The sequence below is a fragment of the Alligator mississippiensis genome, chromosome 1, assembly GCF_030867095.1.
Source record: "Alligator mississippiensis isolate rAllMis1 chromosome 1, rAllMis1, whole genome shotgun sequence".
NCBI lineage: Eukaryota > Metazoa > Chordata > Crocodylia > Alligatoridae > Alligator > Alligator mississippiensis.
In genome coordinates, this window is record NC_081824.1 from 256,412,060 (window position 1) to 256,438,163 (window position 26,104).

Genomic DNA, 26,104 nt, shown 5'->3' on the forward strand with positions numbered 1-26,104 from the left:
TCAGGTGATGCTGCCACTGACTCCATTACACCTGCACTCTGGATTTATTATTTGTTTTTGCAGCTGTACTTAGAAGACCTTTTCAGGTCTCAGGAACCCAGTGTGCTAGGTGTGCTTGGAACAAAGCAAAAACACAGTCCTTGCTGCTCCCAAAATTGCCTTGGCCTATTGTTTCATCTACTCTCTCCACAATAAAATTCAGCACTCAAAATTTTAAACAACCAGCAGGAGAATTTTTTAGAATAAAAAAAATGATCATTGTTTTTCATACAAGGAACTGCTATACAAACTAAGCTAGTCAAGAGAACTAGACTGACTGGTTTAAGATATGCATGAAACTATCGATTATCATCAGGAATCCTGGTTTTCCGTTTCCCATGGAAAAACAGAAAACCACAGATTTCCCCTTTTTATCAGAGAAAACATGGATTTCTCCTTTTAGCAGAGAAACCAGTGGATTCCCTGCTTTTGCAAACGGTTCTGCAGGCTGGTTGAGCTCCAGCCTGCAAGAGCTGTTTGCAAACAGGGCAGAAAACCCCCAGGCCTGCCTGGAGGGGGAGGGGGAGGGCGGGGGCTGAGGTGCTCAGTCAGCCACAGCTCCACTCAGCTCAGCTTCACTCTTCACTCCTGGAGCCTGAGGTAAGTGGGGCTTGCAGAGGGCTGGGGGGGGGGGGGTGGTCATGGCAGTGCTGGGTGGGGCAGGGCCAGCTCCTGGTGGGAGCTGGCCCTGCCCCCACCAGAGCAGGTGGCAGCAATGGGGGAGTCAGCTTCATGCTGCTTCTGCTGCAGTTGCCTGCTGTTGGGGGCAGGGAGCTGCAGACTTGGGTCCCTGGCCCCATAGCCCTGCAGCTGTGGGCTCCCACCAGCAGGGCTGGGGGGCAGGGGCTGTGGGTGGAGGCAAGAGGTATGAGTAGGTCAGGGGGCTGTCGTGGGGACAATAAGGGGCACCAGCACAGTTGGGATGGCTTTGGGGGTGAGTGAGGGGCACCAGCAGGGCTAGGGGGGGACTGCAGGGGTCTTTTAATTTTAATAATGGAATGGATTTTGGGTTTTTAAATCAGAGAATTTGTGATTTTTTGTCATAGAAAACCAGGATCCTGGATCATCATACATTTTGCTTTTGCACATTTTCTGTGCTTCTGCATCTAGTTGAATAATCACCATTTTTCAAAGGAGGAATTCAGTTCTTTCATTCACAGTCCACCATTTTCTAGAGATCATCAAGTGTATTAAAAAGTAGCTATTACATGACACAAGATTTACCAAGTCCCAGGGAAAACAGAATTAAAAAAAAAAGCTGATAAAGAACTTAAAGAATCAAAGATTTCTTGTTTAAAATATATACATACCGGTACAATATCTTACTTTTGATTGGCATCAGAGAGTCATAAATGGTCAGCGAGTCTGTGATACAGTTATCCGCTTCAATCTGAATAGATGCTATTGAGAGACGGATTAGATGGCCAACTAATGCAATCAGTTTGAAATAACAGATCATCATCCCTGAGGTAGCAGTGATATCCAAGGGAAACTGCTGGTGCAGGTGATCTGCATACAGGTCATATATGCAACTTGAACCTGTGGAAATATAACATGGTAAGTATGATTTATTCATAAGTCTTTGGTCAAAGGAAGCTTGAGCCACAAGAAAATTTTAATAAAACAAAATTGTGATGAATATGTAATGGGATGAATCAACAGCTGCAAGGGTAGGTCCAATAGAAGTACAACTGTTTTGTAAAGGTGCTTTTTGCACATTAAATATGAAGTAGGCCAGAATTCCAAGATAAAAAACAACAAGGTTTAAATGTCATCCTTCTAAAGAGATCACCCTGTTCCAGGAGAGAAGTCAATAAGATTTCTTGTCTCTATGTCCATTGAGTTTTTCTCTTCTAAAAAAGTCCATCTGGTTACATATTGTTCTCTTAAATGCAAAAATTTAAGTCAGGGTTTTGTGAAACACTTGTACTATAAGACCTACCTGCATAAAGCTTGTCTTATTTCAAATTTGGTTTTTTTTTTAATTAAAATTTGAAACTCCCTCATCAAAAATTACTACTAGAAAGTAAAAATCTGATTTTAATGAAGCAGAGTCAATTTATGGTTTTGTGGTCAACTATGTCAACTCTTTAGTTCCAATTTCCATTCAAGCAGCCTTTGGATATTCAATTTGATTTTATCTCTAATCTAAACAAAGTTCCTTAAAAGAAGAGAAGGAAAATAAGTTAAATCGAGACAGACGTAAATAAAATATTCACAAGAGTGTCTTCAACATTAAAAGGGTAATCTTACATTTTAAGTTATTATCGCCTTGAAATATCAATGAAATTATCACTAAAGTATTAATTATCTAGACAAGTGAAAGAGCGAAGCCAGGAGTGAAGCAGCCAGTAAACCAGTAGTGAATCAAAACAGGTGAAGGCAGCTATTTATAAGACTCACTTGGAACATATGTTCTTGAAAACAAATGCCATGTATTTTCAGGTGTAATGAATAATGGCCATCCAATTTGCCATAGTCTCAGTTAACAGCTTACATTATTCATGCATCTCTTACTAAGAGCCACAAAAAAGTGTTTGATTAACAGTTATACACATTTTCCCCCAATACTAGAAGAAAACTGGAAGAATGAATTGACTACAATAACCATGTGGGGCATATTATTAGGGAGGAAGAGAGGGTCCTGAGAGGTAGCTAGAAACCATGGCCCAATATAGGCACCCACACTCCTGTTTATGATCTTGCTCTTGGTGTCTGAATTGCAGCCAGGAATGCAACAGTGTGGCATCACCACAGGTTTTCCCAGACTCTACTGCAAGTCTCTTCAGGGTTTGACTGGCACAATCTAGTACCAATGACCAGCTGTACTCAAATGCATACTGATTATATGTTGTGGACAAAGAAGATAAGAACATGGCACCTCATTTTTTTTCTGTTAGTGATTCAGTTCCTAAGAGAGCCTGAATGCAAGTTTTTGCATTGTGTGCTCCTCATATTCCCCATTTTTCCTTCCTCCTCTAAGCACCACACACACAACTAAATCAACGCAAATACCTCATAGGTTCACACAATCGACACCACCCGGGAAATGGACTACCAAGAAACACATGTATTTCATTGGATCAGTCCCACAAGCAGTTTCCTCACATATTTAAAAAGCCTATAAGAACCACTCTAAAAAATGTCCAGTGTTGTTATAGCTAACAAAGCTAAGCAGCAAGCTAATTCTGGCAAGGCTTGGCTGATTTATGAGTAATAGTGTGAGATGGAGTTCGGATCTGAAATACTGTCAATAAATAAACTCAGCACAATTCAGCTGTTTTGAGTCATTTTGGTTTTCGTTTTCGGTCAGATACTACACCAAGGAAATTGTTGATGGAAAGGAGTGGAGGAGACGAGACCATTTACCAACTAAAATGGCCCCAGCAATATCCTCAGAGAAAGGTTGCATATGTTTTGCCACACACAAGACTCCGGTTGACTCCAACACCTACAAACCAAGGCTGAAATTGAGCCTTCTAGTATACAACAGACAGTTGTAAACACACAGGAGAAAACAGCACATAGTGAAACTATCCCCCACCCCATAACCAAAACGGATGCTCACGAAAGGTACCTGTTCCAGTTGCTGAAGAATAATCTGATCGAAGCCCAGCTGCATAGGTAAAAAAATTGAAGTGAGCTTCTCATTTTACAATTAAATCAACATCCAGAATTTAAATGTACCCAAACCCATGTTACTTCAGTAATAAACACACTTTTTGCAAACCAAAGCAGCTGCAAAATGGATAGCTGCCCTGGGCCACCTGCCAATTTATGTCAGTTCAGCAAGCAGCCTTGGACTAGGTGTTTCCCCAAGTAACTCAGGCCTTAAGGCAGAAGAGACTACATATTTTCAGTGACACTTGAATGAGGACCTGAGATGTACAGAAAGAGGCACCCAGGAGAGATATTGTTTGGCGCAAGACTATGGTGCACTACCTCAGGTTTCTGCTAGGGCCAGCTGCTTGTAAGCAGTTTGTTATCACCTTTCTTCAAGGGAACAGAATTTGTGTACTCTTCTGAATAAAGACATTACCCCAAGAAAATATCTAATTTGGCTGCACTCATATTGGATGCAGTTAGGGAATCTGCTCTGAACACTGAAACAGGTCATTGGAGAAGCAACTCCACAGCTTGCTTTTCAATCTCTGTATCAAAGTAATTTTTATGTTAAATTAAGGATGCTACATTTTGACATCTGGGGAAGCCTTAACACTATAAGTTTGTCATGCTTGAAGAAATAGAGTCTAATCAAAATGTCGCAGGGCACGTCAGTGCCTGGCTCCTAAGGAGTGAAAACTGCCTGGGAGAGAGCCCTGGCCGAACATAAGGGGGACAGCTGCAGGTTGCTGGGGCAACTAATGGGAGTCAGCTGGCCAGAAGGGGGCAGGGCCTGGCCCTTATAAAAGCCCAGGGCTGAGGCCAGGCTGGCAGTTCTCTGCCAGCAGCCAGAGAGGCAGGAGCTCACTCAGCCAAGCTATGGGGAGAAGTCTGAGGGGCAAGTACAGCTCATGATAGCCCTGAGAGGATTGGGCACTAAAGGTTTAGCCAGGGGGCTTTATGTTTGTGTTACAGCCAGGAGGCTTGTGTTTGTTTGGCTCTGTTATTACACCCGGAGGCTTGGGTGAGGCTGTAGGGGTTGGAGGGGGCCTCAATAACAGGGACCCCAGAGAGTGTGGGGTGCCCTAGCGCCAAGAGGGCGCATTATTTGAATAGCGCCAGGGAAGGCGCAGCTCGCACGCCAGTGCGTGAGCGACTGGTGGCGAGGAGCACGGCCAGTGTTCACGGACGCAACCAGTGGGTTGCAGACGGGGGGACTGAGACCCCGGATTGCGTGTGGGGTACATAGACCCCAGCCCCAGAGAGGGGCGATTGAGCCCAAGTGGGGGCATAGGACTTATAGGGACCTGCAGCAGCGTGCGGGGACCCCGGCGCCCAGGAGGGCACAGCATATGGGGTGTATAGACCCAGCCCTAGGGAGGGGCATTTCTGAAGCCCCAGCATGGGCGGGGCGAGCTCCCAGGACGGGGGCCATTTTGTGAGCCCAAGCGGGGCACAGCCAGATGCCAGTGAGGGCGCAGTTTATAGGGGCATAGACCCCGGCCCCAGAGAGGGGCGATTGAGCCCAAGTGTGGGCATAGGGAGCTCAAGTGTGGGCATAGGGAGCCCCAAAAAGGGGGCAGCATAGTGAGTCTCTGAAAGGGGGCAGAAGAGAGATGACAGCATTTACATCTGCGAGGCTTGGGCTGCGGTATTAGGGGAGGTTGGAGCCGCAGAGCGCCCCCCCCCGGCATCGGGGTATTATAATGGGCAACCTCCCGCTAATTAATTAATTAACATCAAGACGTGGCAGGAGAGAAGGTGGGCGGTTGCCGCAGGAACAGGTGATCGGGCCACAACTTGGCTCGGAAGCGATGCCTGTTACAATGGTGCATTGGCCGGGAAGGTTTTGTACGGCAGTGCGCAGCATTGGACACTGGTTTAGCCGTATCAGGGAAAGAATCCTTGGGCCCGGAAAGAGAGAGAGAGGGGAACAGAGGCCCGGCCTAGACCCAGAGTTTCCACCACAGGTTGTGGTGTCGCTTCAGCAAGCAATCCAATGCACCATTGTAACAGGCATCGCTTCCGAGCCAAGTTGTGGCCCGATCACCTGTTCCTGCGGCAACCACCCACCTTCTCGCCTGCCACGTCTTGATGTTAATTAATTAATTAGCGGGAGGCTGCCCATTATAATGCCCCGATGCCGGGGGGGGGGGCGCTCTGCGGCTCCAACCTCCCCTAATACCGCAGCCCAAGCCTCGCAGATGTAAATGCTGTCATCTCTCTTCTGCCCCCTTTCAGAGACTCACTATGCTGCCCCCTTTTTGGGGCTCCCTATGCCCACACTTGGGCTCCCTATGCCCACACTTGGGCTCAATCGCCCCTCTCTGGGGCCGGGGTCTATGCCCCTATAAACTGCGCCCTCACTGGTGTCTGGCTGTGCCCCGCTTGGGCTCACAAAATGGCCCCCGTCCTGGGAGCTCGCCCCGCCCACGCTGGGGCTTCAGAAATGCCCCTCCCTAGGGCTGGGTCTATACACCCTGTATGCTGTGCCCTCCTGGGCGCCGGGGTCCCCACACACTGCTGCAGGTCCCTATAAGTCCTATGCCCCCACTTGGGCTCAATCGCCCCTCTCTGGGGCTGGGGTCTATGTACCCCGCACGCAATCCGGGGTCTCAGTCCCCCCGTCTGCAACCCACCGGTTGCGCCCGTGAACCACTGGCCGCGCTCCTCGCCACCAGTCGCTCACGCACTGGCGTGCGAGCTGCACCTTCCCTGGCGCTATTCAAATAATGCGCCTTCTTGGCGCTAGGGCACCCCACACTCTCTGGGGTCCCTGTGATTGAAGCCCCCTCCAACCCCTACAGCCTCACCCAAGCCTCCGGGTGTAATAACAGAGCCAAACAAACACAAGCCTCCTGGCTGTAACACAAACATAAAGCCCCCTGGCTAAACCTTTAGTGCCCAATCCTCTCAGGGCTATCATGAGCTGTACTTGCCCCTCAGACTTCTCCCCATAGCTTGGCTGAGTGAGCTCCTGCCTCTCTGGCTGCTGGCAGAGAACTGCCAGCCTGGCCTCAGCCCTGGGCTTTTATAAGGGCCAGGCCCTGCCCCCTTCTGGCCAGCTGACTCCCATTAGTTGCCCCAGCAACCTGCAGCTGTCCCCCTTATGTTCGGCCAGGGCTCTCTCCCAGGCAGTTTTCACTCCTTAGGAGCCAGGCACTGACGTGCCCTGCGACACAAAACTAGGCTTGGATAGAAGTGGTGAAGTTGACTCCAAAAATAGATATAATTAGGAGCCTTTGGGGTTCATTGTCTGAGTTCTTTTCTCTCCTTAATTTTGCTTCAGCATAGTTTTCTGCATCTTAATATATATTCATTTGGAGATAGAGGACTGGAAATAATAAATATTTATAGTAGTTGCTCTTCTAGGTCAAAAGACTTCTGATTAAATTATTGCATGAAGGTTATAGACACACTCAAATACTGACCGCTCAGAACAATGGAATCCATGTCCACTGCAAGACCTTGAAGACTCCCCACAGAAGTCCGGTTGACAATACTCGTCTGAATAGAGTCCTTTAAAATGGCAGCTACACAGTCTTCACAGAATACTTGGCCTTTTGCTGGTGGTACCACAAATACTATCCAGAAATGAACAAGAAGGCCTCCATTGTTGTTGTTACTGAAATAAGTATTAAAATAGATTCTGACACATTGTGATGTTTCTCAGGATTGTTACTCTTAATGTAGGCTTCTGGCTAGTGATTCAGATTAATAAGATTCCTATTTTTTTTTTACACGTCTTTACTCTTTTGACTCACTGAGCATATTTTCCTTCTTCAAAAACACTACTTAAGACCCTCAACCAAGAAACTAATTTTCAGAGGCCTGGCATATTTTTACTAGGTCTAGTGAAAATTTTAATCAACTTGAGTTGGAGCTGGAATGTACCCTAAAGGGAGGGAATGGAAATGATTATCTCTGTGCCCTTAAACAACCCACCTCCATCATCCTGCAGCAACTTCCAAAAGTATTTAATTGAATCTTAGGGCCTCAACACTCTCATCAACCCATCATCTCCCTGGTCTGCTGTGTGGTCATTAAGGCCTGGTCCCCACCTGAAAGCCATATTAGCATAACTATGTAGGGCAGAGATACAATTTAAACAATATAATTATACCTGTACAGCCAGGGTAATATGGATGCAGCTATACTGTTATCAAGTTGCATAACACAACTATACTTCTTTGTCCTTCCCCTTCCCCTGGCTGCAGAGGACAGGAATAGGAGCAATAACCTCAGACTGCTGCAGAGAAAATTTAGGTTGGAGATTAGAAGGAACATTCTCACTGAAAGGGTGGTCAAAAAGTTGTAGAATCTCCTTGGAAATTTTCAGAAGCCGATTAGATAGGCAGTTGGCTGAGATGGTTTAGTCAGGGATGATCTGGACTTGAGAAGGGGGCTGGATTAGATGACTTAATGGAGTGCATCCAGATGAGTGTTCATGTGCAGTTTGTTGTACTGCAGACCCATCTACAGTACTAATTTGCAGCGTGCGGGGCTTTTTTGACACAGGGAAATCCCTGGGTTAAAAAAAAAAACCCACAGCAGAAAAAAGCAGGGCAGCGCATGAAACCAGGGCCTGGCAGCCAGAGGCAAACTCCAGTTGCCATTTGGCTCCGTGCACCTGGGTCACCACCACTAGAGCCCTAGAGGGTGGCAGGGCCCCAAGTAAGACTGCTGGGGCAGACTGGTGCTGGTCCCAGCCTTTAATACCCTGCCCAGGGCAACTTGCTGCACACCAAAGCATGCAGGCACAGGCGTTCCCTGAGGACAAGCACCGGCAGCACAACTATGCACCACTGCTATATATCCCCAGGAAAATGCATGTGCATATTCGTCTGGATGTGCCCATGATGTCCCTTCAGCCCTAATTTCCTATAATCCTACAGATATAAAGTACTTTTATTAGTATAACTGTGTCCATATTGGAGTACTGTACAACTTTAAGTATATTGTAGTAAAAGTTAAGTTGTTCAACTTTTGTTTTACTAAAAGAGCTACCAAACTCCAATAGGGCACTATTTCAATACAGTGAAAAACTTGGTTCAATTTGATTTAATCTAGTTTCTAGCAGTTATGCATGAAACTAAAACAGACCCAGTGCAAACAGATAAAATAATGTACGCATAGCCTTTTATCCTGATTCACAAAATCAGCCTCATGTGTTGCAACATCCCCAGTATTTCAGCTTATAATTGTTTCCCTTGCCTCCCAAATAAGGCCCAGTGCATCAGCCCTTATTTACAAAGAACTTTGCACTGCTAAAATTAAACCTGCCTAGTTAAATGGAAACAAACACCTGTACACAGCCACAGCTATCCTGAAGAGTTCAGCTTATCCCTAACTTCCTTTAATCATCTTTAAGGGTCTGCAAAGTTTCAGTGGTCTAAGTAAAGGTCCAATTCAAAAAAAAGATCTAGTTAGAAAAGCAACTGCATATAATGGACCAAAATGCCAGGAAGAAGTCATGTAAAACTAAGTTTGCTTGGTGTACTTACTCCTGTATTCAGGGTCAACAAAACCAGAGAACAATTTCACCACTGAGCTTTACCTGACATCTGAAACAATGGACTGCTTATAGAACTTGGAGAAGGCGGATGTTGTATAAACCAAGTTCATCTGAAAGAGAACAAAGTATTATTTCTTTGGGTCATTCAGGATCCATAGCTCTCAGAAAGATCTTGAGGAGATGGGCACATCCCACTTTTCTGTACACACATTTAACAATTTGTGGTGATGATATAATTGCAAATTCCCTGTGATTTAGCAGTTTTTAGCAAAGCATTTTCATCACTAATACTTGCTTCCTTCATGTCTGTCAAACAAAAACGGTCTCCACCTTTCAAGCAGGCCCCTGGCAGACGTGCATTTAAAGGTGAGATGAGATCTGAAGTATGACGCCCCCAGTTGTGCTTCTTGGCATGCCATACATTCATGCAGGAGGTGTGATTGTGAAATCAAGCATCAGATCCCATCACACCATATTGCAGGTGCAGGGGGAGCCAGAGATCCTGGACTCCCTCAGCACAGACAAGTAGCAAGCTCCGGCTGCTGGGAGCCAGGGTCAGCTGATCAGGCCCCAGCTACGGGGGCCTACCATGAAGCTAGGAGCCGAGGTCAGCTAATGGTGCTCCCAGCTGCGGGGGTGAAGTAAAACTTTTGACTCCAACTGTGCCCCAAAGGCTGAGAGCCCACAAGCTACCACTGCTCCCAGTGGAAAGGGCATATCAGAGTCAAGGGTTCCAGTGCACTCCTATAGTTGGAAGCTGCAGCCGATAACAGCCCTCAGCTTCAGAAGCTCATGGCAGCTCTTGACTCTGACAGCCCCCACAAAGCTAGGAGTGGCAATCAGCTGGTCGGCGCACACAGCCTTGGGAGTACATGTAAGTCAAGGGCTCTTATATGCTCTGGAAGCTCAGCCTGGCCACGTGTTCAATTAATGACATGATAGGGACCAGCCATAAAGTTATTATACATATTTTGTGTAATTATTTTGTGACTTCCCTGTTTTATCATGACATTACGTGCATTAACTTGTGGCCAGGTACTACTTAAGACATGATTAACTAGTTAATCACATTTTAGGTGTAACATGTGCCAGGGGCTTGTGACAGATTTCACACTGGTAACTAACCTGTCTTGTTCTGAACAGATTTCCAATCCATTTACAGAAAAACGCCTTGTCACTTTGATAAAGTCTGCAACTCCTATGAGCATTAAGTAGGATGATGCTTCAGGTAAGAATATTCCAAAAAAAGCAGCTACAACTTGGAATGGCAGCTGGATTGTTTGAAGAAGTATTTTGCACTTTGCCATTAGAGGGTACATGCCTCAAGAGAGCAGAGGCTAGTTAAAAACTGTAGTCACAATTAAATTCAATACAGCTGCAGCATTGGCTAGTAGCTGAGGTCTGCCTCCTCCTTTGTAAAGAGCAGGCTAATTAAGAGCCTGCAAGTCAAAGGGCATTGTTTGTGCTCATTACCTTTCCACAGTAGGCTTAAAAGTAACTGAAGATTGTTTTGTTTTTTATTGGGGCATCAAGAAGTCAACCTTAAAGGGATCCCCCATTTCACTGCAACTCCTGTGACAGCCATACACCTATTTGGAAGCTTTTATAGATTCATAGATGCTAGGGTCGGAAGGGGCCTCAGTAGATCGAGTCCGACCCCTGCCTTGGGCAGAAAAGAGCGCTGGGGTTGCTGACCTCAGCCAGGTGCATGTCTTGTAAGAGCAGGTTAGACAAACATTTGGATGAAATGGTTTAGACTGTGATGATCCTGTTTGAGGGGTTTGGATTGGATGATCTTCTGAGGCCCCTACTTTTTCTATGATTTTCCATATTTTTGAGAGACCTTTGAGACAGTAATTAACAAAGGGGTGTCATATCAAAAGCACTGCAAGAAATAAGGAGACAAAAGAGTTTTCCTTCTCTAATTCCCTTTCTAATACCTATACAGCTGGGGATTTTTTTTTCTAGTGAATAGAGAAGTCAACTGAAAATGCAGGTTTGGTCATTTGGAATTCACCCAATAGTTTCAACTAAAGACAAAGCAAAACAAAACAAAGCCACTTGGAGCTAGAATTGAATCTTCAGCCAAATACAGGACAAGTATTTGAATCTAGGTTTCCCATGTCTCAGGAAGGTAACCTCTAAATCTATTGTATCCTTAGGTGGCTCTTACACCACCCCTCCGGTTGGAGCTGTTTCACTTGTGTACAGTAATGACCAACACTAAGCATTTGGAGAATACCACCACTCTTCAGGCAGGGAAGTATCAGAAGGAAACTAAACATATCTAGCCCAGCTATTAAGCTGAAAGCAAACATTGTCTTCTAATTAACATTTCAAACTTAAGGTTAAGTGTCAGCCAGTTTCTCAAGTGTTACCTTAAAAATGGCTTTGTAGGGTTCTTTGCTGGTTTCTTATTATGATCTGATGAAGTGAGCTTCATCCCATGAAAGCTTCTACTATATGCACACACAGACCCCTGGCAGACGTTCATTTAAAGGTGTAATGGGATCTTGGCCACAACCCCAACAATAACACCTCCTTCCATGTATATGTGCATAGCAGGAGGTGTGATTGTGCCATCAGATCCCAATGACTCCCTATTGCCTGTGCGGGAGCCTGGGGGGAGCCTGGGATCATGATGGAGCTCCAATGTGCTCCTGAGGTTAGGAGCATCAATCAGCATACCAGAAAGATAGGCTCCAATGCATACCAAGCTGGGTGCACCCGTCATCTGACTGGCACTTCCTGCCATGAGAGTGCACCAGAGAAAAGGCCTCCGATTCACTCCAGCAGCTGGGAGTGCCCATCAGCTGATAGATGCTAGCCAAATCAGCAATTTAATATGTGATAGGAAACAGCTACAAAGTTATTACACATTTTGTGTAAGAATTTTGTGGCTTATTCTTTTTTATTGTGCCATTAATTACAAGAATGTGTGGCAACATTACCAAAGACATGATTAACTGGTTAATCATGTCCTAAGTGTAACATCTGTCAGGGGCCATGCATAGATGCACGCATGCACATGCACACACACACACACACACACACACTTTGGTTAGTTTATAAAGTGCAAATCTACTCTGCGTTCTTTTTACCTTCCAAGCCAAAAAAGTTCACTAGAGGCCCTAGAATTGCAAGAAAGGTTTGTGAGCTTGTACAACTCGTCCTGCCTTTAGTTTGGCAGAAAAGACTGAAAGCAACCAATTCTAGCCTGCTTCCGGTTAGCAAAACTATTTGCAGCTTTCTATGGAGAGCTACCATCACTGCAAGAGAGAGGTTTTCCTTAATGCCACCTTATATCACCACCATAACCTTTCCAATTTTGAACTGTTTGCCGGTTGAACAACATGCTGCCTCTTACCACTTGCTGCACGTTCTGTGCCACCGACACGAATTCTCTTGATTCCTTCCGCCTGTGTTCTGGGAGAAACTCTATGTTGGCAACACGAAATAATCCAACAAAATACAAAGCATCTTCACCTCCTGGCTGAACTGTAAAAGGAAGGTTGATCCCCCTTCACTTAAACAGCAACAAAAAATGATAACTGATAAAGTTCCAGTCCAAAATCAGTTATTTATTTCCACAACAGGACTAACCCTACTGTGGGACCTCAGAGAGAAATAGGGCTGGAAGGGACCTCCTGAGATCAATTAGTCCAACCCCCTGCCTGAGGGAAGATCATCCCTCTCCAAACTATCCCATACAACCATAATTTTAATGCTACATAAGACTACCCTCAAATTTGACACAAGACCTAACAACCTAACCTGCCACAGGTAAAGCAGGGGGACCATGGCAGCCAATGCCCTGCTTCCATATTGTTTCATGAAGCAAGCTATGCTTTATAAACAATGTTTTATGCAATGAGCTCAGTGCACTCTAAAGAACTGTGACCAAGCAAGCCTCAAGGCCCCTGTAATGCACAAAATTTCATAGACAAGGAGCCCAAGGCACAGAGCCAAGATCATCTCACTGCAAGTGGCAAAAGTATTTACCCTGCTCTTTCCCTAAAGAGCACAGCCATCCTTTCAAAGTAAAATAAAGACTGCAGTCTCCTACAGGCATATTACTTAGAGTGTACCTTTTGGGCTGTAACCTGTCTCCAGTAGCTATGCCTACCAACAACCGGAGTGGGGAGGAAGGGAGGCTTTCCTGAGGGAGCTAGTTCTGGCTCTACAATCATGCTTGTCCTCATCTGATTTAAATTTGGCACGTGACCCTTTTTTCAGTATTAAAACTTATGTGCATACCTCAATAGAAATGAAAAGCAGAATCAGTCTATGGTGGACTGCCTAGACCAGGGGGTGGCAATGTTTTCTAGCTGCGGGCTGGAATGATCCTGCTCAGGCCTGAGGCTGGCTGGCAGTAAGACCCTGCTGCCTCTGCCGTCTCTCCCCATCCTCTGGCTGCAGCACAGGCAGAGTTCCACCTCCGCTGAAGGCCCTGCAGCTCACTGCAGAGTCTCCCATTGCCAAATGCCACCAAAGCCATAGCTAGTACTCTTCCCTGCCATGGCAGGGGGTTGGACTTGATGATCTGCTCAGGTTCCTTCTGACCCTACCAACTGTGAAACTATAGCCCTGGATTGCCCATTGGATCCAGTTACTTGCTCCTTGATTCCTACCCCAGACGGAGCCTGTAGTTTGGTTCCAACCCTTCTCCAGTGACCTAACCATTAGGCAAGGCTGCCTATGTCCCAGGCCATTATACTCTTGGCCTACACCTTCCTGTTCCTAATTGCAATCCTTGCAATCACAGGACCCTCAGCACTATAGTGAAGGCACCACCAATTGTAAGATTCTGGAGATAAGGAAGGAAGGTAGGATCATACAGACTGAATACTAGCAACATTGAGTCCAAAGGAGCACCTCTGCCCATTTAGACACACTCAAGAAAAAGGGAACTTTTGTATATGTAAGGTAGTTGTTTCTCATCAATCAGAAATGCTTCTGTGCTATCATAAATAGCTTCAGAACAGATAGTCAAGTACGTTTCCACCTCTGTTGTCTTCTTCCCCAAATTCACAAATTTTAGATATTTTCTACATTAGAAACAAAAGGCTGTGCAGGCTTTGCTAAAGGATGAAAATAGGGATCCAGACCTCCCTAGGCATGCCAGCATCAGTCAGCTAGGCAGCACTGAAGTTGGCATCATTCGCACTGGGAGAGAATACTTTGCCTATCTTTGTAAAGTGACACCAGCAGCTTCATTAATTTTTCTCTGGCAAGTATTATGTCTAAACTTCAGTTGGAGGAAAAGTCACTGTAATGTTGGTTATGAAGATGGCAGTAAAGCATCCTGAAGGTTCCTCTTAAACTTGGTTCAAGTGCATTTCAGGCAATCAGCCAGAGTTAACTGAAACTCTAAGAACAACTAAGTGTCATCCAGAACAGTGATGAATGAAACATGCCTGAGCTGTCAGTAACTCACCAATGAAGAGCCACAGTAAGGTCCAGGTTATAACACCTATGATAAAGAGAACCAGGGTAAAAAGAATTATTTTATTTTGTAAATTCCAGAACGTTGGTGTCTTTACTTTCCTCATAGATTTGGATTTCATTGCAAGTAACTTCTTTGCCAGCTTCTCTTCTGTATTTACTATTTGGAGTGAAATATTTGATACCTAAAATAAAAGGGGGAAACCACAATGAGTTATGAAGAAAATGGAGAATATCAAACCACAGCTTTTGTTTTATTGGTGTCCAGAGATAGGTGAATAGATTAATTTTCCCCCTGTATAATTTTACCTGTAAAATGATCATAATAATCATTATTGTGCTTGTAGGTAGGATCCTCAGTCATGGACTGGTATTCCACTATGCAAGACAACTATACAAAACAACAAAAAGATGGTCCCTGCCCCACAGGCTGGACAATCTTAGCATCAGTTATTAAACACTCACTGACCTTGTGCATGTCTACTCACAAAAGGGAACACCCCCCACACACCCCTCCACAGCCCACTAGTGCCCTCTAGTGGATGCAAAGACGATTTATTCAGGCAGGCACCTGTACATGAGCAGGAAGGCTGCTCCGACATGCTATAATTACAGCACATCAGAGCAGACTCAATTAATTGATAAAGAGGTTAATCGAGTCTGCTGGAGTGTAGTACAGTGCTCTCTAGCAGCCTCCTGTGTCTTATGTATCAGTGTCCCCATGCTTAAAAATGGCAGCGGGGGCATCTGAACTACAAAGCAGGAAAAGGGGACAACTGGATATGAAACAGGTTAGCTATTTTTACCACTTGGTGCATCCTTGTTAGCCTTTTCTGCCTCATCTTAAATGTGTCCTGAGCAAAGTGTACCTCACATCATACACGGAGCAGCAAAGTAGTTTGTTATACATGGACTCTGCAGTTGGCCACAAATATTACCAGTGAAATAACAGAGTTCTTACCAGAGGGCAGAGTACTGGTAAAGTCATGATCTATTCCTAAGTGGTGGTGGGGAAGGGTAACAGAGCATACCGTATTTTCTTCACCCTTAAATACATGCATACAATAAATAGTAAACCATGCACCTTGTTTTTGGAAGGCAGAATTTAGGGGGGTGGGGAAGATTTTTCCAGAGTCTGTTTGACTGTGCCATATAGATGCTCTGTATTCCTTGGGAATACAGAGCATCTAGGAAATGTTGCACCAGAAAATTCCTGCTGCCAGCTGCCTCATCCAAACCTTCTCCTATATACTATCTGGACACTCTGGGTGTGTCTCCATGTGTTGCTATAGCGATGTTGTTACTGCACCATGATTTAGCACTTCCAGAATATACTATACCAGGGGAGTGCGTCACTATAGTGAAGTAGCTATGGGTCGCATGTAGACACCCGTGGATGCTACATCGCTGTAGTGCACCACTGTGTTGACATAGCATCACATGTAGGCAGACTCCAGAGCCTTGTGAGGCCAGTAACAAGACTATTAATTCTTTACTGTACGTAGTCTTTATATAACATTCCTGTAAAGTAAGTGTTGTTCCCACATCATGCGTCTCATCAAGATACTACCAACAGATCATTTACTGGCAGGCAAAACCTTGTGCCCAGCCAACAGCTATGGCTGCAAGAGTGTTAACACTGGACTTTGCCATCTTGGCAGCTGTATAGTAAACACAGTGTCTCCAAAACTGCTGCTTTTCCTTGGCGTGCCCTGGTGAACAGATGTTCTCCCATATCCTGATGCCACCCCTTATGTACTTATAGGCTGTCACTAAGTCACCCCTGAGCCTAGGCTTTTCCAGGCTGAAGAGTCCCATGGCTCTTAGCGTCTTCTCATAAGGCCTGCTCTCTTATTCTGTAATCATGCATGTGGCTCTCCTCTGGACTCTTTCAAGCTTTGCCATATCCTTTCTGAGTTGCGGAGCCAAGAACTGGATGCAGTATTTCCAGCTGCAGCCTCATCAAGGCCGAGTAAAGCAAGAGGACGACTTCCTGGGTCTTCCTTGACATGCATCAGTAGATGCAAGCCAGAGTTTTGTTTGCTTTGCCAGCTGCAGCATTGCATTGGTGGCTCATGTTCATCTTGTGGTCAATCATAACCCCCAAGTCTCTTTCAGTCTATAAGTGTGATGCAGGTTTTTTCTCCCAAGGTGGAGCACCTTGCATTTCTTAGTGTTGAATGCCATCATGTTTTGATCCACCTACCTTGCAAGCCTGTTGAGGTCGACTTGGATTGTCAGCCTATCCTCTAGGGCAAGAACACTTCCCCATAGTTTAGTGTTGTCAGCAAACTTAGCCAGTTCGCTTCTGACACCAGAGTCCAGATCATTTATAAATACATTAAAGAGTACAGGTCTGAGAATGGAGCCCTGGGGGATGCCAGTGGTCACCAAATGCCATGTTGATTCAGTTCCATCAATTTTCACTCTCTGGGCCCAACCACAGAGCCAGTTCCCCAGCCAATGGACCATAAAGTTGTCAAGGTGGCAGCTCCACAATTTTTCCATGAGGACATCATGGCACACCAGGCCAAAGGCTTTTTTGAAATGCAAAGATATGATATCAGCCTATTCTCCTTTGTCCAGGTTAAGTGTCACCTGGTCATAGAAGGAAATGAGATTGTTCAGGCAAAATCTACCTGCAATCAAGCCATGTTGGCTATCTACCAGAGTCTTGCCTTCTGTTAGCCAGTTGTTAATGGTTTCTGTGATGATTTTTCCAAGACCTTTCCAGGGTTGAGGTCAAACTGATTGGCGTGTAGTTCCCTGGATCTTCCTTCCCCTCTTTCTTGAAGATAGACACCATATTGTCCCTCTTCTAATCTTCCCGTACCTCGCCTGAGTGCCACAAGTTCTTGAATATCCTCACTACTGGCCATGCTATGTCAGCCAGTTTCTTTCCTTGGGTGCGTTCCATCTGGGCCAGCTGATTTGTATATGTCCAGCCTCTCAAGGTGTTTCCTCACAAGATCTATGCCAATGATGGGCATATGTTCATCCTTTCCCTAATAATCCTGCATCTTGTCAGGCAGGGTGATCCCCTTGAGCTAGTGGAAGACCGATGCAAAGTAATTGTTAAGGAGATTGGCCTTTTCCTGGGTGTCAGTTATCAGCTGCCCCATTTGGTTTGGCAAGGGCCCAATGTTGCCCTTGGGGGGTTTTTTTTTACTTTCCACATGTCTGAAGAAGGACTTTTTATTGTCCTTGATTCCTGTAGCCAGTTTGAGTTTGGTTTCAGCTGTGGCTTTCCTAGTTTGCTCCCTACAGGTTTGGGCCAATGCTGAATACTCCTCCTTAGTGGTGTTACCTGACTTCCACCCTTTATAAGCTTCTCTTTAGGTACAGGAGGTCCATGAGTTCCCTATTGAACCAAGGGGGTCGCCTGACCCTTTTGCTACCTCTCGTATGGGCTGGAATGGACTTCCCTTGTTCCCTTGTGCTTCAAGGATTACATCCTAAAGGAGTGACCACTCATCATGGACTCCCCTCCTTGTCATCATGGCATCTCAGGGCCTTGACAACTAGTTTCCTGAACTTGTGATAGTCGACTTTCCCAAAGTTGAGGATTTCTGCATTGCTGACTGATTTGCCAGCTTTGTGATAGATAGAAAAAGTGATCAATTCATGGTCACTGTCTCCCAGCTTCCATTCAATTTTCAGGTCGGTCACTAGATCATCCCCTTTGACCAGTACCAGGTCCAGCAGCACCTTACCTCTTGTCAACCTGTAGACTTCTTGAGACAAGTAAAGCTCATCAATGCGTGTGAGGAAGCTTTGTGACTGATTGGATTTGGCTGAGTGCTCTTCCCATGAGATTTCACGGTAGTTGAAGTCACCCATGACAACCATGCACAGAGAGCATGCAGTTCCCCTGTGAATTCGTGGTCAAACTCTTGCTTCTGATTAGGTCTATAGTAGACTCCTACTGTTATATCCCCTTCACCACATTCCCCACCATATTTTAACCCAGAGGGTCTCATGTCCTAAATCAAACAAATGACTTCATATTATTTATATTAGCAAAGTAGATTTTTGGTTCAACACAGGTTATAACACTGTGCAAGTCAATATGTAGCCTACCACCAATTCAAAGCCAAGTTTAACAATCATTTCTTTTACATATGTTGCTAAGTGATATTACCCATTCATACAAGTATTCTTAGGATTGGTCCTTAACGAAGAAATTGAAGTAGAACAATATCCTGTAAGATTGATCATCGTATTTGACTGCTGGCAAGGATTTTTGTGGGTGATACTTTTTCTTGAACCAACTGCAAGGCTGCAATAGATTTGGACAAGCTTTGGATGCAGCATGCTCTTCAGGTCTGCTGAAAAAGAATAAAGAATGTGCTGCATTCAAAAGCTGCTCTAAGTCTATCCTAACCATGCAGTTGGTCCAGTAAAAAATTGGGTATACAAAAATCCTGACCTCTTGCATATTTCCTGGACCATCACAACTGTAACATCACTCCAACTCTACTACATATTTGACTGTTACAATTCCCTGACAGGTCTAAGCATCTTATTAGGATACAGTCAACTGTATTTGGCTAGGGAAGTAGTAAAATTGTAACACAGGCTATCTTCCAATACCAAACCAAGATACCAAACAAGAGCTAAAAGTCTATTCATGTAATTTTGCCATTTTCAAAAGAATTAATAATGCCCATTTTGTATACCTCATGAAAAATGATTACTGTAGCCTTTTCTGTAGTATTTTTAAAAGACCTTTTTAAATTGGGTACAATTCTGTATAATGATTACAAATAGAAAATGAAACTTATTTGTTTGAAGTTTATGGTCAAGAGTACTATAAAGGTGCCCAACATGATAGTTTAAAGATGCTCACTGAATGCTTAGTACCTGACACCTGAAAGTGAGGCCAATTTAAATAATCAAGCTGTCCCCTTCCCGCCCCCCCCGCCCCCCCCAAAAAAACCAAACAACTCTCAGCTTACACCAAAATTTTTTCAAGACTTATTTCTATTAAAATTAATTCAAGTAATTTTCTACTAATTTCCTTTGTGCCTACCCATCAGGGTGGCTGTATTTAAGCAGAATTTAATGGGAGAAGTAGATATCCTCACCCAACAAACTTGAGAAACACATGATGGCTGTTCAGCATTTGCATTGCTAGTGAGTGTGCGAATACGTTCCTACAAGACACTTATAGATCAATGCTATTTATGACAGTTTTATTAAAAATGCACTTTATGCACCAAGTTCTGTGTATTAGCCAAAGCACTAAGCTAATGGAGCACTGAAAGCTAAGTTATTTTCAACATCACAGTAAATTAGTTTAAATGTTTTATAGCAGTAGAAGCAAAAAGAGGTTAATCATCCTGGATTAGGTTTTTCTTCTCTCTCATAACAACAAGGAAGCATTTTCCTGCCTCCATTCAATTTTTGTATCATCAGATCCATTCTGGCTAATAAGGCTATTTAAGTGTCACAGTACAATGAATTATTTAATTCCTTCCTATTCTATCTGTCATGCACAGACTTCAGTGGAGAGATAGCCATACTTAGTTATTTGAAAAGTACCTATATTTAATAGTGAGTTCTCCCACTTGGAAATATATATTTTTGGCAGGAAAATGTCCTAGGTCATCATGACCTACCTAAGCTTTACATACTGTTACATTGACACTTGCACAATTCCAACTCTGCAAGTATGCAACATAGTACATTTTATCAAAAGACACATGAAGAAACTGGCATTTCACATTCAGAGTGGTAAAATAAATAAGCTTTATCACAATGAACTTAGATATCATCATACTTTGTGAATAAGGTTTAACTCTTTAGCAGAGCACACAGATGTAGTAATATAACTGAATGCGTTTAAATCACATACTTACACTTAATTCATCTTCAGGTTTGGCTGACATGGTACTGTTTTGTATCTCCATTCTACATGTAAAGAATTACATGCAAAGTTCACACCTATAAAAGAATCCTGCACTTATTCCTCAGCAATATTGCCAGCTCTCTTTGAAGGGGAACCAGTAACAGTGTCCTTCTACCACTGAGCAAGGCATCAATTTACATTCATGAGTTTCCAATTGTAATTTCATCTGCCTTGTTGCAAACATTAAAAGGATGCTATCAAGTAGCTTTAAGCCCCAAGCTCAGAGATCATGGGTATACTTTTCCATGTTTGACAGTGATAAAAAAAAGTTCCAGCAGACTTCAGTATATTAATGTGCCAAAATTTAGAATAATAACGTTTACTGAAGAGTAAATAAAAACTAACAGAAATAACAAATCAAGGAGTTAGCAAAAGTAAACAAAAGGGGATACATTTACATTGCTTATTTAATACCTAAATATTTTTAAGCATTAAGTGCTATTCATAATAGGTAAAAAGGTTTTTTGTATGAACAACAGAAGTTTGACCTGATTCTAAAAGTAGGCCGAGCAAACTGTTTTGTAAGATGTTGTATTTTGTTTTGTACTATAAAGCTAGAAAATAAGTTTTTGCAGATAACATATCTTGTGTTGTTAAATAAAGCAAGCTCAGAATTAAAATCATGAAAGTAACCTCCAAACTGAAGATCCCCGTTACAATCAAGTATGGGAGGTCACCTGTACTTAATTTTTATGACACTTTTCTTTAATAATGAAATATTTATTACTTTCCTTGAAAAATACTGTACCCATTCACACCCTACCACCTCTAAAGCTATCTTGGCTTCCAAATTGTGAATTATTTCAATGCCTCCTGTGAATAAGAATGCTATAAAAGAAACCCAAATAACTGATACAGTTTAGGAGAATCACTAAATCCTCCTCAAAGATGGATTGCCATTAGCCTAATGACTGCTAGAAAGACTAGCTCCATGCTCTGACCGGACATGGTAGAGATAAGTATTTGACAGATTTTTTAAAACAGTCTAGTGCAAAATACTTTCCAGAGAATATACCACGTTGGATAAAGCATGATGATTTATATCCCTTGTTAATTTTTGTCCTTTATGACAGACATACAGAACTTAAGCTCTCACCCTCATTTACTCCTAGAAAAACCTATTCTTTAGTAGTACATACCTTATTCTTTATTCCTACAAAGGAACTGAAAAAAGTAAAGCAAAAATACACCCAGATATAAAGTCATGCTCTAAATGACAGTTTAAATCCTTTGGGAATTATCTGATATAATATATTTACACAAGTCCTAGCACGTGAAAGCCCTAAAAAGGGCTTCCAAGAAGTATTGCAAAACAAATAGGATTTTGGAGCAGTGAGTCGCAATCATTTGTTAAAAAAAAAATCCTTTCATTTTTTGGTTGGAAACCTGTTTTTTGTGTTCATTGAATAAACCCCTTTGTGCTTTAGAAAAGCATAAATATATTCACCGGAGTTTGTCTTTACCATTTGTTCTTTTATGTCTCTTATGAAACAGAAGACCAAGTGCTATTAAGATGGCTATGGAAGACATTACCAGTTGTACAAAAAGGATCTGTACTTCTTAAGAAAACAAGAGAAAATAGTTGTTCTAAACAAAAAGAAAAATAAAGATGGTAGTATGTGTACTGCTTTGTGGATTATGCAGGAAGGTAGAAGTTATTTTCATTCCTATACATGAGGATAGTTTATCCTATGACACCCACAATACTAGTCTTGCAACTCTTCTTCAAGTCAGCATTAATTGCTCATATGTAACAGATTAGAATTCAGCCCAATGTTTGTTTAATTGAAGATGCCAGAAACTAGCAGATGCTGCAATAGAGCATGCCTTTTACTTTTTGAGGCACATGGGATTAGGAACTAGATTTGTCCCCTTTTACTATTTGAAAGAAATGTATTTCCTCAAGTGAAGGCAAGAATCCAAAAAAAGTTATTTAACAGAGTCAAAATACATTAGAAATAGTACTATGGTTCTTAAAGTAACAGTGTATAACTCCCATCAGTTAGATCGGGGTGGGCAAAATATAGCCTGCAGGTCAGATCCAGACTGCCAACAAATTTGATCTGACCCATGGGTGGAAGGGCGCCGACTCATTGGATCTGACCCATGGGTGGCTGGCAGCTGCTTCACAGTGCTGGGTGGGCAGGACTGTTTCTGCCCAGTAGTATCAGCCCTTGATGCAGCAGCATCAGTTCTGGAAATGGGCAGGGCTTCTGTTGCAGCGAGCAAGCAATGATATCAGCTGTGGACACCTCTGGCAGGTTCAGGAGCCCTGACAGAACCTCCCAGTGGTGTCCACACTGACACAGCCACCCTCCCAGCAGAGTGAAAGCTCTCACCCAGAGCCCCAACCCCGAACCTGCCAGCAGCATGAGTTGCGGACCCAGGCAGGAGCTTCTGCCATGCCAGAAGGTAGCAGTATCAGCTACAAAACTCCTGATAGGTTCCACATTGAGGTTTTGGAGCCTGCTGGCTGCGCCCACTGCTGGACACTGGTGCCTGCCCACTGTGGTGGAAGTCCCCATCTACGTCAATAGCTGAGCTTCAGGGTTCCTGCTGAACTTCAGCTCTGTGCAGGCTCTGGAGGGTGAGAAGGAAGGGGAGAGAGAAAACAGAGAGATGGCTGGCTGCCCTTGACAGGTCCCCAAAACTCATTAAGTGGCCGTCCAGCCATCAATAGTTGCCCATGCCTGATTAGATCCTATTGGGCCCCGTACCAATATTTTCTTCAGTTGCACAGTTCATTGATTTCATGTCCACGTTTTATGTCCATATAACAGCCTCCAGACCAAAACTAAAACCATAGCTTCTCTCACCATTTTAAAGGACTTGGACTTGATACTGCCAGCTGGCATACACTGTCAAAGATTAGCATGAGTTAATATTTGTCCACCTTGGAGTTTCATTGTGACCATACCTGCATCACATGAGCATGTTAATGCCTTAGCATGACTTACAGATATACAAATTATGCTCCTCACTCAAATTATAGAAGTGCCTTTCATAGACTAAAACAACACAATTCATTCAGATTATAGCATTTATCCCTTTCCAAAGTTCTGAAATGTAATAGTCGGTAAATATGGCATCTCAGACTTACTTCCAGACTTAGAGCTAAGTGTACCCTCCTCAGGCATGTTGAACCTAAATCCAACTAAAAGGACAAATTCAATGTCATGTTCCTTGAAACTCTCCATTTCTTTTCATGAAAACACTTGCAGAATTTTCTGTGAAAACACTCATACATGCTATTTACACAAGTATCTATAGAGGAAGTCTTAAATGCTCCAGTTTGAGAGAATCATCTAACTTTGGAAGACTGAACAATGGTAAGTGATTTTAAAATGATCAGTCACAACACACAGCTAATAAATCTTCAAAGTGCTAGCTACAGTTTACCATTGAGAACCAACACTAAATTGATATGTATTTGTATATTCCATCCACTAGTCATTTTCCTATAATTAAAAAAGTATGGTCAGGATTAGCAAACAGGAAAAAAAAAAAACTACCAACACTGCTTTCAAGACCACGCTAAATCTAATTCTATTCCTCATTCAGAGTGTATGTGAATTTGGGGAGGCCAGAGGCAGGTCCAGAGGGGATACAGGTGTGAGTACACCCCCTTTCAGATCAAACTGTATGGCTGGAGTCTCTAGGGACTTTTTTAAAGCCGTCAAATAGGGCGGCTACTGACACATCCCCAGAATAGAGGACTTGCCTGTGGTGCGGGGCAGGACCCCCCCTCTCCCCCACAGCCAATCAGTGGTGAGGGGTGGGGCCCCCAGACCCCTTCACCAGTCATCAGTGAGGGTGGGGCCACCACAAAAAGGGCATCTCCCTCCCTCCCTCTGGCTAGCTTGAAACCCTGCTCCTCCTGGCTGTGCACCACCCTACCTCTAGGCACAGCCAATAGAATTACAAGGACAAATGATTGACCATATTTCCACTAATTAACTGAAAAACGGGACTTTTTACAGACCATTCATTCAGAAATGGACAGGGGAAAAAGGGTTTAAAAACAGGATTGTCTGGTATAAAATAGGAACAATGGCCACCCTATCCCCAAAGCAGGCAAGAACCCTCTACCTTCCCTTTGTACTTAAAGGTATGTTCCCAGCCCCCCTCTCCCCCTTCCCCACATCTGCCACTTCTGCTTCCCCTGCTCTCCCAGGGTTGAGGAGAGCTTCTGCCTCCTCCAGCCAGATTGTGGTGGCTGAACTCAGCTGGGGCAGTGACGGGTTTACCTCCTCCCATATGCCCCCTGGGGAAAGGGAGGTCAGGGGAACCCTGCCTCTGCCTATGGCTGCTGCCACTGCCCCACTGAGCCCAGCCCCCCACAACCCCACCCCTGGGGACAGCAGGGACAGGGCAGTGTTTTGTCTATAAATGGCTCCAATCGCCAGTCTCCTGCTGCTGTTCCCAGCAGACGTATACTACAGTTCAGTTGATGAACTGCTTAGGAAGCTGATTGAGAAACAGGCCTACCTCAGCTGCCTTGCATTAATTCCTCCTCCTCCACTGCAAAGTGGCAGTGAAGCAGCTTCATGGCCTTGAGGAAGATGGGAACAGTGGTGACCCAGGGTAGAGGGGAGGAGAGGGGAAGGGAAGGAACAAGCATCTGAGCACAGAGGAGAAGCAGGGGGGATTCTTAACTGCTTTGGGGACTTCAAAAGTCCCTGGAGGCTCTCACAGTGCAGTTTGCCGACACTGGGGGGTGGGGAGTGGAGGGAGGAAGAAGACTAGGAGCAGGGGTACAGCCAGCTCTCACACCCTACTTTGCCAAATCCAGGCTCCTCCCCAGGAGAAGCCAACTATTATTCCTGTAATGGCTTTCCCACCTGCATAATAGAATTGACACCCAGTAATTGTCTGCCTAAGAGGTATAATAAAGATCCATTCTAATTTGCTAAGTTCTACATGCCATGGATGCTAAATAAGAATAGTTAATATTCTGGGCACACCTTTTCTTTATTTTATAACATTTAAAAGAGCTGCAACAAAAGAACCATTTTTTAGTTTTGAGATGAGAACAGGTATCTGAGGTTACCTTCTTTTCTTTGAGATGAAAGGAAGCCTTTGGGTGTTTGCCAAGCAGAGAACCAGATTCATTAACTGCTTTACCCAGTATTATTTTATTTTTCCACTTCCAAGCTCCCTTCCTTCCCAGCTCCTGACCATTTTTTAAATAGTCTAAGGATAACATTCTACATCTTGTATGAAAACTTTTCAGCTTACTTTCAAATGATCTTTGTTACCTCTTATTCACTACATAAAAATTGTAGCCTCAAATCACAGAGCCCCTTTTCTTTCACTTTAGCTTTTTTTTTTGTTACTTAGGAGAGCTACTTGACTATTCCCTGAAAGCCTTTGATGTAACAATATATATTCTGATGAACAAGACCATCTAGGGAATTGGTTTGCTGGAATTAACAGCTATTGACTCCTCTTTAAAGACCCAGACATGACACCTAACTGTAGTTGACAGGACTGAAAGAGAGGGGCTGATTGACTTGTGCAGCAGTGTCTCTGAGTGCTAATAGAGCAATTTAGCTCAGCTTGGGCAGACTGAAAATGGAGTTGGTTATTGC

The 26,104-nt window shown here is 43.9% G+C and overlaps 1 protein-coding gene across 1 annotated transcript in view; it reads right to left on the reverse strand.

Moving 5' to 3' along the window:
* Positions 1-20,514, reverse strand: part of TMPRSS7 (transmembrane serine protease 7) — a 54,668-nt gene extending 34,154 nt beyond the window's left edge. The window contains exons 1-7 of the mRNA XM_006270579.3: positions 20,464-20,514; positions 14,595-14,787; positions 12,525-12,655; positions 9,200-9,267; positions 7,074-7,267; positions 3,617-3,655; positions 1,350-1,578 (exon numbers count right to left, since the gene is read on the reverse strand). Coding sequence (XP_006270641.1) covers positions 1,350-1,578; positions 3,617-3,655; positions 7,074-7,267; positions 9,200-9,267; positions 12,525-12,655; positions 14,595-14,787; positions 20,464-20,514 — 905 coding nt within the window. The remainder of the gene's footprint in view (positions 1-1,349; positions 1,579-3,616; positions 3,656-7,073; positions 7,268-9,199; positions 9,268-12,524; positions 12,656-14,594; positions 14,788-20,463) is intronic.
* Between the last annotated feature and the right edge of the window lie 5,590 nt (positions 20,515-26,104).